The 13,741-nt window shown below is 51.5% G+C and overlaps 1 protein-coding gene across 1 annotated transcript in view; it reads left to right on the top strand.

The window, feature by feature from the left end:
- Positions 1–9,657: 9,657 nt before the first annotated feature.
- Positions 9,658–13,741, top strand: part of SMS (spermine synthase) — a 44,932-nt gene continuing 40,848 nt past the window's right edge. Inside the window, exon 1 of the mRNA XM_058659207.1 lies at positions 9,658–9,942. Within this exon, the coding sequence (XP_058515190.1) occupies positions 9,894–9,942 (49 nt within the window). The 5' untranslated portion in view covers positions 9,658–9,893. The remainder of the gene's footprint in view (positions 9,943–13,741) is intronic.

Here is a 13,741-nt window from a genome sequence, read left to right as displayed (position 1 = left end):
GTCAACATGCATAAATTCACTTCTTTGAAGAAGCTGCAGTGGGATCCAGGAACAGAAAAAAATAATATTTATTGTTTTGCCTTTGCATGCCAAGATATAATGTCTAGTTCGTCTACCCTTTCCTTAAAATAACAACCGTCTGCATGGAGAATGAGAATGCTTTAAATGAGCCATTCAGTGCTTTTTGTTTGTGTTCTTTTCAAACTTGATAGGTCACAAATTCAACAGCTTCTGAGTATGACTGAGCCAGAGGCCCAGTCTCAGCTGACACAGCCTACCCTGAGACCTTGCGCAAGTCACGTGGCTCTATTTTGACTCTAGAGGAAGAAATGTTGCTGGATTGGGTTAGAAATAACACATTTATAGAGTAGAAACACTCACGGAGTGTTTAATAGCTTCCATGGTCCATTCTGTGCATTCAGAAATGCCGAAGAGACCCAAAGGATACTCAGCTAAAGTTTTGTTTAATGAAAAGAGACCTGGCCTGGGAACTGGGAAACTAGGGTCCTAGTGCTGGAGTCTTCATTGAACCCACAAAGTCCCGATCCTGCCCTCGTCCCTCAACCACGGCGACTGGAGTCCCATTAAGAAAGGAGTGTTAGGGCCCGGCGGCGTGGCCTAGCGGCTAAAGTCCTCACCTTGAACACCCCGGGATCCCATATGGGCGCCGGTTCTAATCCCGGCAGCTCCACTTCCCATCCAGCTCCCTGCTTGTGGCCTGGGAAAGCAGTTGAGGACGACCCAAGGCTTTAGGACCCTGCACCCATGTGGGAGACCCGGAAGAAGCTACTGGCTCGTGGCTTTGGACTGGCGCAGCACCGGCTGTTGTGCTCACTTGGGGAGTGAATTGGTGGAAGGAAGATCTTCCTCTCTGTCTCTCCTCCTCTGTGTATATCTGGCTGTAATAAAATGAATAAATCTTTAAAAAAAACGAAAAGAAAAGAAAAGCAGGCAGCTTCCACCACGCCAAATAGTGTCTCCCATTCCATCCCTCCACAGTCGGCTTCTAGGACTGCCCACAGCTGCTGTCAACATATGTTCGTTCGTTTGTTAAGATTTAGTTATTTGTTCCTTTATGTGAAAGGCAGAATTACAGAGAGAGACATGGAAAGAGACAGAGATCTTGCATCTGCTGCTTCACTCTCCTGATGGAGTTGAGACAGACTGAAGCCAGGAGCCAGGAGTTTCTTCCAGGTCTCCCACGTGGTTGTTAAAAATATATATATATGTGTGTTTCAGAAAATATTAAAGACAGACACACAGAGAGAAATTTATTTATTGGGAAGGCAGAGTTACAGAGAGAAAGGGGGAGACAGAGACAAAGATCTTCCATGTACTGGTTCACTCCCCACATGACTGTGACAGTGGCGGTCAGCAGCCAGGAACACCATCCAAGTCTTCTAAATGGGTGACAGGGGACCAAGAACTTGGGTTATCTTTCACTGCTTCCCCAGTATAATAGCATCATCATCATCATCATGGGAATTGGAGCAGCCAGGATACAAACCAGCACCTATATGGGATCCCGGAGCATGCAAGGCGAGGACTTAAGCCACTAGGCTACGGAGCCAGGCCCAATAAATAAGTCTTTAAAAAAAAAATATGAAGAGGCGGCACCCACAAGAGAGATGATTTGCCAAAAGGTCACCAGAAAGCAATGGGAGAATCAAAATTAAAACCCAGGCCTGGATCCCCAAAACTTGGGCCGTCCTCCACTGCTTTCCTGGGCCACAAGCAGGGAGATGGATGGGAAGTGAAGCAGTCAGAACGCGAACTGGCATCTGTATAGGATGCTGACGCTTGACGGTGGAGGATTAGCCTTTGAGCCCGAGTTGTACATGCTTTCAAGTGGAGAAATGAGGACTCTGTAGTCTTAAGTAGAGGTTCTCTCCAGAAAGCCTACCTTCGTTTTCTCCCAGAGTTGCATGTCTTTTGAGCACCGAGTGATGTGCCGGCTCCACTAGAGCTTCAGGCCACCTGTCTTCACCCTCAGCCAGGCTCGCTCCACCTGCAGAAAGCCCCCAGGAGCTGCCACTGAGGAACCTCCAGGTTTGTGCAGGCCTGAGGTCAAGGGTAACAACCACTTCTCCTTGGGTGTTCCGTGAGTCACTGGAGGTGGAAGACGGTTGTCATCAGACCTTGGAGTGCTGGCTTGCCATGTCTCAAGGAAATCATAGTTTGGCATTGGCTTTTCTTAAATGATCATCTGAAGAGCTGTAGCAATGAACTCTTCAGAGGCCTCAGAATGGGCAGTGATGTTGGCAGCAGCCCTGGCCGTCGGGGAGCAGGCAGCAGGAAGTCACCCGGAGCCTGACTCACTTCCCTTCTGAGATGCTCAGCTCTGAAGAATGGAGTCTGTGCATGGGGCCCTGTGGTATGCTGAACCTAATGTTTGATTCCTCAAAACACTCCAAAGGCATGGACTCTGAAGGCCAGCTGTGTGCCGGACAACCTGCTAAGCCTTGGGAACGCAAGAGTGAAAAGAGTAACAGGCTTGGAATAACACAGTTTACACCTTCTTCATCATAGCCACTTCCCACCCACTGGAACTTGGCATAGCAGACACCGCTAGTCATGTATCTATCTGCTTATTGAATCTTCTAACACTCTCCGAGGTCTGTGCTCTCATACTGTTGGTAAGCAACAAAGTAGGAATTTTCCCTTAGGAATTGTTTGCTGGGATCCAGCGCAGTAGCCTAGTGGCTAAGAATCCCACATGGGTGCTGGTTTATGTCCCACTGCCCCATTTCTCATCCAGCTCCCTGCTTGTGGCCTGGGAAAGCAGTCGAGGATGGCTCAAAGCCTTGGGGCCCTGGACACACTTGGGAGACCCGGAAGAGGCTGCTGACTCCTGGCTCCTGGCTTCGGATTGGCGCAGCTCTAACTGTTGCGGCTGCTTGGGGAATGAACCAGTGGACGGAAGATCTTCCTCTCTGTCTCTCCTCCTCTCTGTATATCTGACTTTCCAATAAAAATAAAATAAATCTAAAAAAAGTGTTGAATTAAAAAAAGAGAAATTGTTTGCTGGAGGTTAGCTGTGGATCCAATGAGGGAAGCGAGGCACTCCCTCCAGTCACAGGTATCTGGCTGGGGAGTGTGTACACACGTGTGGCTGCAGGAATGCTGCGGGAGCTGGCCCCAGGGACAATTCCTAGGCCACTATCAGGAGAGACCTATCCTCTCAGGCTCTAAAGTGTGTCAAATTTGGGAGAGCAAGCATTTCGGCCAGCAGTTACATAGGACCATTGCATGCCTGGTTCAACACTCAGTTCTGCCTCCAGGCTCCAGCTTGTCATGAATGCACACCCCGGGTAGGCAGCAGGAAGCAGCTCAAATAATTGGCTTGCTGACAGCCAGGTGGGAGACCAGAATGGAATGGCCAGTCCCTGAGCACTGCAGGGTGTCAAGGAGTGAGCTAGCAGATGGGAACTCTCTGGGGGTCTCTGCTTCTCAGATGGATAGTGTTTAGATTTTTTCTTTTTTTTTTTTGCTTAAGAAACTTTTCGTTACGTGCATAATGTGCAGGAAAAACCTGAAGTTAAAGGCTGCGTTAGGGTTAAGACAGGAGAGGACCTTTAGGCCTTGAGGTCTGTTCCCTTCAAGAGCTAACGGAGTCCCTGTTTTCTGGCCTCTGGGAACAACACATAGGCTGGTTTCTCAGCAGGCTTCGGAAACAGCTTATTTTAGCTCCTTCCCATCAGGCATGTACTATACTCTTTTTTTTTTTTAAGAGTTGTTTATTTGAGAGACAGATAGAGAATCTTCCATCTGTGTATTCACTCCCAAGATGGCTGCGACAGTTAGGGCTGAGTCAGGCCGAAGCCAGGAGCCAGGAGCCTCCTCCAGGTCTCCTGTGAGGGTGGCAGCAGCCTAAGTGAAGAACCTAGGTGTTTTCTGCCTTTTGTGATTTCTGCTTTAATGGCTTGGCTGGGGGCTGTGTGAACTCCAGGCCTGACAGTCCACGTGACACCCGGCAGGACACCTGGCAGGTCACGTAGGCAGACCACTCCTAAGGAAGGAGGTCCCTTGGTGTTAGATAAGACCCACCCTCCTATAGCTCATCAGTTTGTAACTTTTGAAAGTTGCTTGCTTCAAACCCACCAATAGAAGCCTGCCAACTTGCTCTTTTTGAAAGCCAACAGTTAAAACTGACCAATCAGGACTGTATGATTATATGGAATTGTCCTGAAATGGATAAGAACGCTGTGCTGTTCAACCTCAGCCCCCTTTTCCTTCTCTTCCCGCCCCCGCCCTGCTGATCCTGCTGCAGCCTCAGCTGTGGCTGCCCCTCCCCCTCCAGCCCTGCTGGGCTGGAGGAGGGGGCTGGGAGCCCTAGGCTAACCTGAATAAACCACCTTTATGCCTTAGCACTGACTTCAGACTTGATGATTTTGTGGGGATATCAAAATCCGGCACAATGTAACTGTATTGAAGGGTGGTGGATTTTAAGAAGTAATTGCATAGCTGGCATTGTGGTGTAGTAGATTAAACCATGGCCTGCAGTGCCAGCATCCCACATGGGCGCAGATTCAACAACCTGCTACTCCACTTGTGATCCAGCTTTCTGCTAATTTGTCTGAGAAAGCAGTGGAGGATGACCCAGGCACCTGGGCTCCCGCACCCACGGAGGGAGTTCTGGTAAAGCCTCTGGAGCTTCGGTTTGGCTTGGCCCAGTTGACTGCTGCAGTCATTTGGGGAATGAACTAACGAAGGGAAGGTCTTTATCTTTCCAATTTGGCAGCCAGGGAGATCCAGTTGCCATGCATTTCTGCTATGCACGGCGCTGCGCATGGCCGCGTGGTCTTTTTGCTAAGATTTAGTCTTCCACAGGTACTTTATTCTAGAAACACAGAACAACTAAAGTAGGTTACAAGGCTTTTTTTTTTCAGCTTTAAAAGAAATTTGAGGTAAAACTCACATAAAGAATTACTCATTTCAAAGTGGCAGCAGCAAATTTCCAGTGTTACACATTAGCACTACCAACTCTTTCTAGTTTCAAGACATTTATGTCACTTCAAAAGAAAACTCGTACCTGTGAATGGTTGCTCCTCTTAACCCGCTGCTTTCTGTCTGTTCCGGAAATTTCCTGAAAATGGAATCACAGGATAAGTGATCTTTTTCGAACTGCCTTCTTTCACTTAGCATAAATTTTTTAAAAGAATTTATTTATTTATTTTTAAAGATTTATTTTATTTTTATTGCAAAGTCAGATATACAGAGAGGAGGAGAGACAGAGAGGAAGATCTTCCGTCCGGTGATTCACTCCCCAAGTGACCTCAACGGTGAGAACTGCACCGACCTGAAGCCAGGAACCTGGAACTTCCTCCAGGTCTCCCACATGGGTGCAGGGTCCCAAGGCTTTGGGCCATCTTCGACTGCTTTCCCAAGTCACAGTCAGGGAGCTGGATGGGAAGTGGAGCTGCCGGGATTAGAACTGGCACCCATATGGGATCCTGGAGCTGTTCAAGGTGAGGACTTTTGCTCGCTAGGCCATCATGCTGGGCTGAGAAAAGATTTATTTATTTTTATTTGAAAGGCAGATACGCAGAGAGGAGGAAAGACAGAGAGGAAGATCCTCCATCTGATGGTTCACTCCCCAAGCAGCTGCAACGACTGGAGCTGAGTCAATCAGAAACCAGGAGCCAGGAGCCTCCTCCAGGTCTACCATGCCTGTGCAGAGTCCCAAGGCTTTGGGCTGTCCTCCACTGCTTTCCCAGGCCACAAGCAGAGAGCTGGACGGGAAGTGGGGCCGCTGAGACTAGAACCTGCACCCATATGGGATCCTGGCACACACAAGGCGAGGACTTTAACCACTATGCTATTGCGCTGAGCCCAGCATAATATTTTCAAGGTTCACCCATATTGTAGCATGTTATCAGAACTTCCTTCCTTTGCATAGCGGAGTAATATTCCCTTACATGCTTAACCAGATTTTGTTGTATCTGTTCATCTGTGAATGGACATTTGGGTTGTTTCCACATTTTGTGTTATTGTAAATGATACTATTGTTGGTGGTTGTGTTTTCATCTCAGTACCTGTTTTCAATTCTTCTGGGTCTACGCTAAAGGGTGGAGTTACTGAATTGCTTTCTAGAACACTGTGCCATTGTGGGTGACGGTTCCAAGTTCTCGTCACCCACACTTTGTTATTTTCCAATTTTACAAATGCATTTCCGCGCTTGGAGGCAGCCTTGGGAATTTGCAGGACTGTGTATTATGTTACAAATTGCCTTTGGACTTGGCAGTGGCACCCCGGCCTTTGTAGTTAGAATCTCCTTGGGTTTTCTTTTCTTTCTTAAAACTATCTCAATGCCCAGTCTTGTACCCAGGTCCTCTTTGGTAATGCTTCTGCAGGAGATGCCGAAGTCTCCGGGTGACTCTAGTGCACAGCTGTAATGGAGAGTTATTGTCAAAAGACAGTAACTGGCTCCCTCCCAGTTACACTCGTTTTCATCAAAATGTTAAAACTGGAGTGTTTCCATAGCTGCTCCAGTCTCAGATTCATGTGAGAAAAAAAAAAAAAAATGGCGGGAGAGCAATGGAGACTTTGGTGAGCCATTCTAACCCTCAGAGCTAATGCCAAGATGTTAAGAGGAAATGATTTCACTGCAGCTGCACACAGAGGCAGGGAGGGGAATATCTCCAAGGGTCCCAATTGGTGAAAAATCTGCAAACAAAACAGTAACATGTTGGCTCCTGCCTTTGATGGTCAGGGCAGCTGCTAAGGGCTGGTGCGTGTCCCCTCCCCCCAGCACACTCCCTCCCTTTCTTAAGGCCGATTTGGGACAGCTCTAGGTACTGTGGAGCCTGCCCAGGGAGGGTTCCTCCAGCTGTAACTGTTTCCCAGTTTAGCACCCCTGGCTTCCCGCTCCAGTCACCATCGTAACCACCCCCACCACGTGCTCCTTTTAACAGAGGCCCCTTTTCTCCTTTTGACTTCCTTCTTTCCAGTCAGTAGAAACTGTTGCTGACTGCAGGTGGGTGTGGCTCATCATCCGACCTTATGAAACTATCTTGCTGGCGTTCAACTTGGCCAGATGACTAATCAGCGATTGGGACCTATTGGAAAGAGAGTTATGGATGGGCATAACATGGGGCTCTACACAGAGGCTCTGCCAAGTGGGTCACCCATGGTTTGCAACTTGAAGTTTGGCTTCATCTTATGGCCTTGTTTGTCCCTGTCCTCCAGACCCTCCCCCCCATCCCAGGAGCACTCCAGGGAGGAAGAAGTCTAGTTGCTGGGAGGGAACACATGTACACCTGGGGGCTGAGGGGCTTCTCCGGAAGCAGGTGTGAGGAGGGCTACCCTGTAGGCCTCACCCTGGGGAGTGCGGACTGGGCGGTGGGGAGCCGTTAAGGAAACCCAGGGATGCACTAGGTGGGCTCCAGGTGAGAGCCGTTCTCTCCAGGCAGGCCTGGCTGACACAGAGGCTGGTGGAAAAGCAGCTGCCAGTCACGCCAGCCAGGACTGGGGCTCGTGCGGCCTCACTTGTGGTTTGGACAAGGTTCGTGTTTTGCCCAGGCTCACACGGGATACAGACTGGTCTGGGATCTTGTGACATCCGGGTCACAGCATGGCCTCTCCTGAGAGGGGCTCTCCAGGCAGGGCACCCAGACCCTGGCTCAGCAGTGATTGCCAGGCCAGTTCCCAGGGGGAGGGTGCTTTTCTCTTCCCTTTTTGCCAAGATTGGGGAAGGCAGGCTTGAGGAGGTGAATTCATGTATCCATATTTTTGCCCTTGGTAAGATTTTGTTGTATCGAGTGGAGGCTGTGGCGGGGGGAGTCTGTGTTGCACCCATTGTTACAGGCTGTTAGACTCCTTTGATGTGACAGTGGCTACGCAGGAACATTGAAGACTGCAGGGGACACACTGTTTGCCTGTAACACACTCAATGATCAAAACCAAATGGTTGGTCGTCATGAAGCAGGCCTGGATGCCAGGAGCCTAGATTATAAAACTCAAGCGAAGACAACCTGTTCCAGAATTGGAACACATACTTGTTAGATTTGCCGACCACCCGTGAAAAGGAAACATCAGCCGGTTGTAAAAAAGATGTACAGACTTTTATTGAGATTCGCTCTTGGGCTCCCTCTCTGCACCCGACGGAGAGGGGAGGTGCGGAGAGAAGGCAGGCCGAATGATGCGGGTGAGGGTTTTATACCCCTTCTGACGTGGTTGCTGGCACAGACTCTGCTTGAGCCCTAATAAGGTTAGGCACGTTGGCCTAGGGTCATCTTTGGCCGGCTGGATCCCTGCTTGTCTGGTGATGTGTGTGGCTCCTGCAGCCCTTTCTGGTTCCTGGGTTAAAATAAGCCCCCCCCCCCCCGCCCCTGTGGCAGCCATCAGTACTCGCAGCCCAGCTGGGGGCGGGGTGCTAAGAAGCTTTGAGTCTTTGGCTCCTGTCCAAGTTCTACCTGAACCCATCTTGTTGGGAACCTCCTTGCATAACCGGCAACGGACACCGACATAGGTGGTTCCACATCGAGGCCCACTTCTACCTGACACTGTGCTGACTTAGTCAAGCATTTTTGTTTAGCTCCACCTTTGTTCTGTGCTTTGATTCCTTTGTGGCAGTGTACCTCAAAGGTTTCCATCTCCATTTCTTTGGTAAGCTAGCAGGGAGCAAGGTGGGGCCCAACTGCTGATGCTGGGGGTTCAAGCCTGAACCTGAGGGAACCTGGCAGGTCAGACCGCAGTGGCTGAGCAGCGCCAGCTCTGCAGCTTCCAGACGCAGTGCAGGAGGAAAACATGGAGGCCTTTGTGCAAACATTTTAAAGAATTTCAACAAGGCAACAACAGAATTAAACCAAGCCCAGAGAAGCCCGGGGCAGGACTCCACTCAGTTCTTGCAGAAAGGTGAGGGAGCCAGCAGACAGCAGGGGCTGCCTGGGCAGGGCGGAGTTTACCGCCCAGGTTCTTTGTGCTTTTGCGGGGCCCACGCGTTCAGGACTGGACGGTGTGGCCCCGCAGTGCGGCAGCTGCTGTGGTCTGGGAGACAGAGAAGCCTGGCCGGAGGGAGGCTGCAGGCGCTTGTCCAGAGATGTCAGTGCGAGGAAGGAGCCGCTGGGTGCTGCTCTCCTATGCCATGCATCAGCTCATTATACGCGCACCGCATTCTCAATGTCAAAAGCAAGCCTTCCATGAACAGAAGCGCCAGCTATCTCCCTCCAGATTCGGCCAGGGGCAGCAAGTCCAATTTCCCTTCCAAACTAGTGCTATCCTCTTGTTTGCTTCACTGCCACGCCAGTTTTGCATGAAAAATAGAGATCAGCGAATGGCTGTTAGGTCCTTAAACTGCAAGAAGACCCTTGCTGAAAATGAGAACAGCGCGAATGGGTTTAACAGTGGCATGTTCAGAAAAGAAAAGAGGCGGGCAGGATTTTGAGATTACAGGGGTGTGGATCCCGGCTTTTTTTTTTTTTTCTTCATTTGGCCAGGAAATAAGAGGGGCCTCGGCTGCAGGCTGGGGGAGGTGTATGGGGACTTGCACGGGGTGGGTCCCCCCCGGAAGTCGTGCTGCGCTGTTCAAACCTAAGGTGACCTAACGGATGGCGGGAGCGGCAGCCCGAGCCTCGGCGCAGGGCGCGGCCATTGGTGACGCACGCCGGGGAGCACGGCGCCCACGTTTCCACCATTAGCGAGGCCTCACACCCAGCGCTTCAAGTTCGGGGGCTGGAGGCGCCGGCGCCGCTCCCTGGCCCTGGCCGGCGGCCCCGCCCCGCGCCCCGGGTCGCTGCCGGCGGCCCCTCCCACCTCCCGCGCCTGGCCTCCCCCGGGCGGCGCCGGGCACTCCCCGCCGACCGCAGCCTGACACGCCGCCGTCGCCGCCGCCGCGCGGCCCCCCGTCTCCCGCAGCCGCCTGCCCCAGGCATGGCACAGGGCCTCGCCTCACTATGGCAGCAGCACGGCACAGCACGCTCGACTTCAAGTTCAGCGCCGAAGGTGAGGGCGCCGGCCGCCACCTGCCCGGTCCCCGGCGCCGCGGTGGCCGCCGCTCCGCGCGGGCTGCCGACTGCGGCCGGGCGCGGCGCGCTCCGCGGGCTGAACAATGCGGGCGGCCCGGGCAGCGCCGCCGCGCTCAGCGCGCTGCGGGGCCGCGTGGAGCGGCGGCCGGGCGCAGGCCAAGCTCCTGCATGCGCTGCGCTCCCTCCTGGCCAGCACGCCGAGGCTGGAGGGAGCCCTGTCGCCCTCCTGGGCCCGGAATGCCTACTGATGTCCCCCTGGGACTCTGTTCCCGCACCGCATGGGTGGGGGTGGGGTGGGTTGGGGAAGACCCTTACAGTTTGCCTCTCGCGGGTGGGTTGGACACCACCCACCACCCTCCTCGCCCCAGCCCCGCCGTGGAGCGAGGTGTGACCCGCACGGCGGGGCCCGGGCTGGGGGGTGTGCGCCACGCGGGGCCGCCCGCGCGACCTGTTCCTGTAAGTGCAGGCGGGTAAATTTCCCTCCCGGGGGCGGGGGTTCCCCCTTGCGGGGGCGCTGGAACTGGGGAAGGACCGCTGCTATGCAGCGCCTGCGGGTTTCTTGAACTGACTGCGTAGGAAACGGATCCCCCGGAAAACGGACGGGGGGACGGGAAAAGGAAACGATTATTATTATTGGGGGTGGGGAGCGGTGAAGTCTGGGCGCGGGAATTAAAACTCCCCGAATGCGAGAGGTTCAGAACACAGAGCTGGCCAGCACCGAGCTAGTGAGCCGAGGCTGGATGGTGTGCAAGAATTTGAATGGGGTGCATTGCGGGCATCTTTTCTTTGGATGCCTGGAGCATGCGGTCGGGCCTGGTTGGGACCGCCGGTTCTTGGGCCCCTGCCTGTCTCACCCAAGAGTTTCACCGTCCACTTCTAATTAGGGCAACCGTTTGTTACCATTAGTAACGTTGCTTTTTCTCTTTGCGTTTTCTCCCAGACACAGTCTTTGAGGGATTCTTGAAGGTAAAAGATTTCCTTGAAAAGAGTGAGGCTTTGAAGACCGGGTTTGAGCCTTATGTCTTCTGATTGAATCTGCACGGGAACTTGGGTCTTGTCTCTCAATCACCCTGAGCCCCACCTCCCATCGATAGGACAATGGAAAAGCAGTGGTAAAACACTCAGGGTGCTTAAGCGCTGGCAGTGTATTTGGGCAGTCGCAGAAAGAGCTTATTTTAGATTCTGGGTTTTTCCTGGGTGAGGATGGAGGGAAAGGAGACTGTCCGGGGGGAGAGAATCTGAAGGTACTTGAGTGGTGGAGCTAGTTGGGTGAAAGCTTAAGTTTCTGAGTAATTATCCTGCCAGTTTTAGGGCAGAATGGTTAATGAACTTTGTAGCCTACAGTAGAGCTTGGTGATGAGAGTGAGGCTTTAGGAAAAATAGTGTGTGGCTCAAGATGGCCCAGCTGGAAAGGGGTGAGCCTCGAAGACACCCCTGGTTGGGAGTGCCCTAATCAGCGCTCGCCTCTTTTACCGGTCTGGATATTCTTCTAGACTTTAAGCAGCATAGTCTTCTGTTAGGTGCACGCAGTTGGCTGCTGCTCTCCTTTGGTTGTGAAAGTGAGGGGGAAAAAAAAATCTCCCCTTACCCCTGTAACAAAGGAATGGCTGGAGAGTTAGCACTCTGCTGTTCCTGGTCCGTCGGGGAGAGAACCAGGCTGCACTGTTGGGAAGGGAGGAGGAGAAAGTGGCAGGTTTGAGGTTGTGGATGTGGCATCTAATCGAATTCTGCAAACACCAAAGTAAAATGAAGACTGGCGAGTGTCCTGGGACCAAGGACTCTGGTTTTGACTGCGTTCCTCTGTCTCTTCAACCGGAGTGAGGCACGTCACCTTTGCTCTCTATCCACGTTTGAAGAAATTGGAGCAAAGGGGGCATGTGGCTGCCCTGGGATCCTCTCTGTGAGATATCCATGTGTGAGGTCCCAGAGCATTTATTTTAATGATAATGAGTCAAAAGGCATTACTCTTGGCATATGCGATTATTGGATGTGACTCAAGGGTGAGTCAAATGCTGCTGGAGCCTGCGTGCTTGGTCTTTTTTTCCCTACTTGTCAGTGATAGGCCCTAATACTGCAGTTCCATGATGTGATTTTAGTGTAATTAAACTTGAACCACGTAGTTATGTTATTTTGCCGTTCCATGTAAGGTAGTTAACCAGTGCAAGCCAACTAGTACTCAGCAGCCCTGAGACCATGAAAAGCCTTTTGGTTTCCATGTAGTGTCTGGTTGATGAGGTAACCCAGGCAGGCATTCTCTATTTTTGCTTAAAAACCTTCATCTCTGGTCATTGTGCAGGTGAAATATAGAAAACAGTGTGAGTTCTGAGTATGAGCTCAACAAGAGAAAACTCATCCCATGTTTAGTTGAGGCATAGGGTCCTGGAAACCCAGGGGTGAGTGAGCTGTCACGGTCCCCACCCGCCCTGTTGGAACACTTGGTGTACTGGGCCATCTGGCCCTGTCCTGGAAAGATCTAGCAATCATCCTTACTATTTCCATTTCTTCTACTGGACTGGCATGTCCCTGAATGCAGATCTTGAGGATCTGTTTCCTGGACACAGCTCTGGTGCTTGGGAGATCTTACTGATGAAGTGGACTGACTGTGATGTAGCTGAGTGCAATGCTGAATTGCACCTGTGAAGCAGGAGTGAGACATACTTTCCCTTTCAGAATTACGAGGGTGGGTTCTGAATTTATAGCCATGACTGAGGTGATCAAGTCTGTCTTTTGGACCATCACCACAGAGTTGTACAGGGCAAAGATCTTCCATCTGCTGGTACATTCCCCAAGTGGCTACCACAGCCCGTGTCTGTACCAGGCTGTAGCTGGGAGCCAGGAGCTTCTTTCTGGTCTCCAGAGCCCTTGGGGCCATCCTCTGCTGCTTCTGCAGGCCATTATCAGGGAGCCAGATCTGAAGTGGAGCAGCCAGGCCAGCACTTGTTCCTGTATGGGACTTGCGTCACAGGCTGCAGCTTTAGGCTTTTGTCTGTGTCACAAAACCAGGCCTCGGGAATAAGTGTGTTTTTTCTGAAGATTTATTTTTTTTTATTGCAAAGTCATATATGTAGAGAGGAGGAGAGACAGAGAGAGAGGAAGATCTTCCGTGCGATAATTCACTCCTCTAGTGACCGCAACTGCCGGTGCTGCGCCAATCTGAAGCCAGGAGCCAGGAACCTCCTCCAGGTCTCCCACACAGGTGCAGGGTCCCAAGGCTTTGGGCCGTCCTCAACTGCTTTCCCAGGCCACAAGCAGGGAGCTGTATGGGATTAGAACCTGTGCCCATATGGGATCCTGGTGGGTTCAAGGCAAGGACTTTAGCTGCTAGGCTTGACCACCTTGCCATCGCGCTGGCCCAATAAGTGTTTCTTCATTTTTATTATTTTTTTTATGTTAACTGATAAGATGTGGCAGCAAGGCTAGTAGCATCATTTTGAAGCAGTACTAAACAAAATTGATGTTTCAGCTGTAATGGCAGTAATCTGGTTTTATTGGTGATAGTTTATTACCTATGGTTTTTGTCCTCCGATAAGGTCTATATATTCAAATGCAAGTGCACACGCCATTTCCCCCTCCCCCACCCCATGTTCCTGCCCCCAGGCTGGAGAGAAAGACATCTGGAACCTGGGTGGGGTGAGTGTGCCCTTAAGGTCATCCCTGAATGTGTTACACAAAAGCTGTCACCTGACAATTGCCTCCAGCTATCATGCATTATTTTGTATAAACTTGAATAATACTCCCAATAGATCTTGCTATCAGTATTTTAGTGAACAACAAAT

Source organism: Ochotona princeps, chromosome X, assembly GCF_030435755.1.
Source record: "Ochotona princeps isolate mOchPri1 chromosome X, mOchPri1.hap1, whole genome shotgun sequence".
NCBI lineage: Eukaryota > Metazoa > Chordata > Mammalia > Lagomorpha > Ochotonidae > Ochotona > Ochotona princeps.
This window is presented reverse-complemented; position numbering and strand designations above follow the sequence as displayed.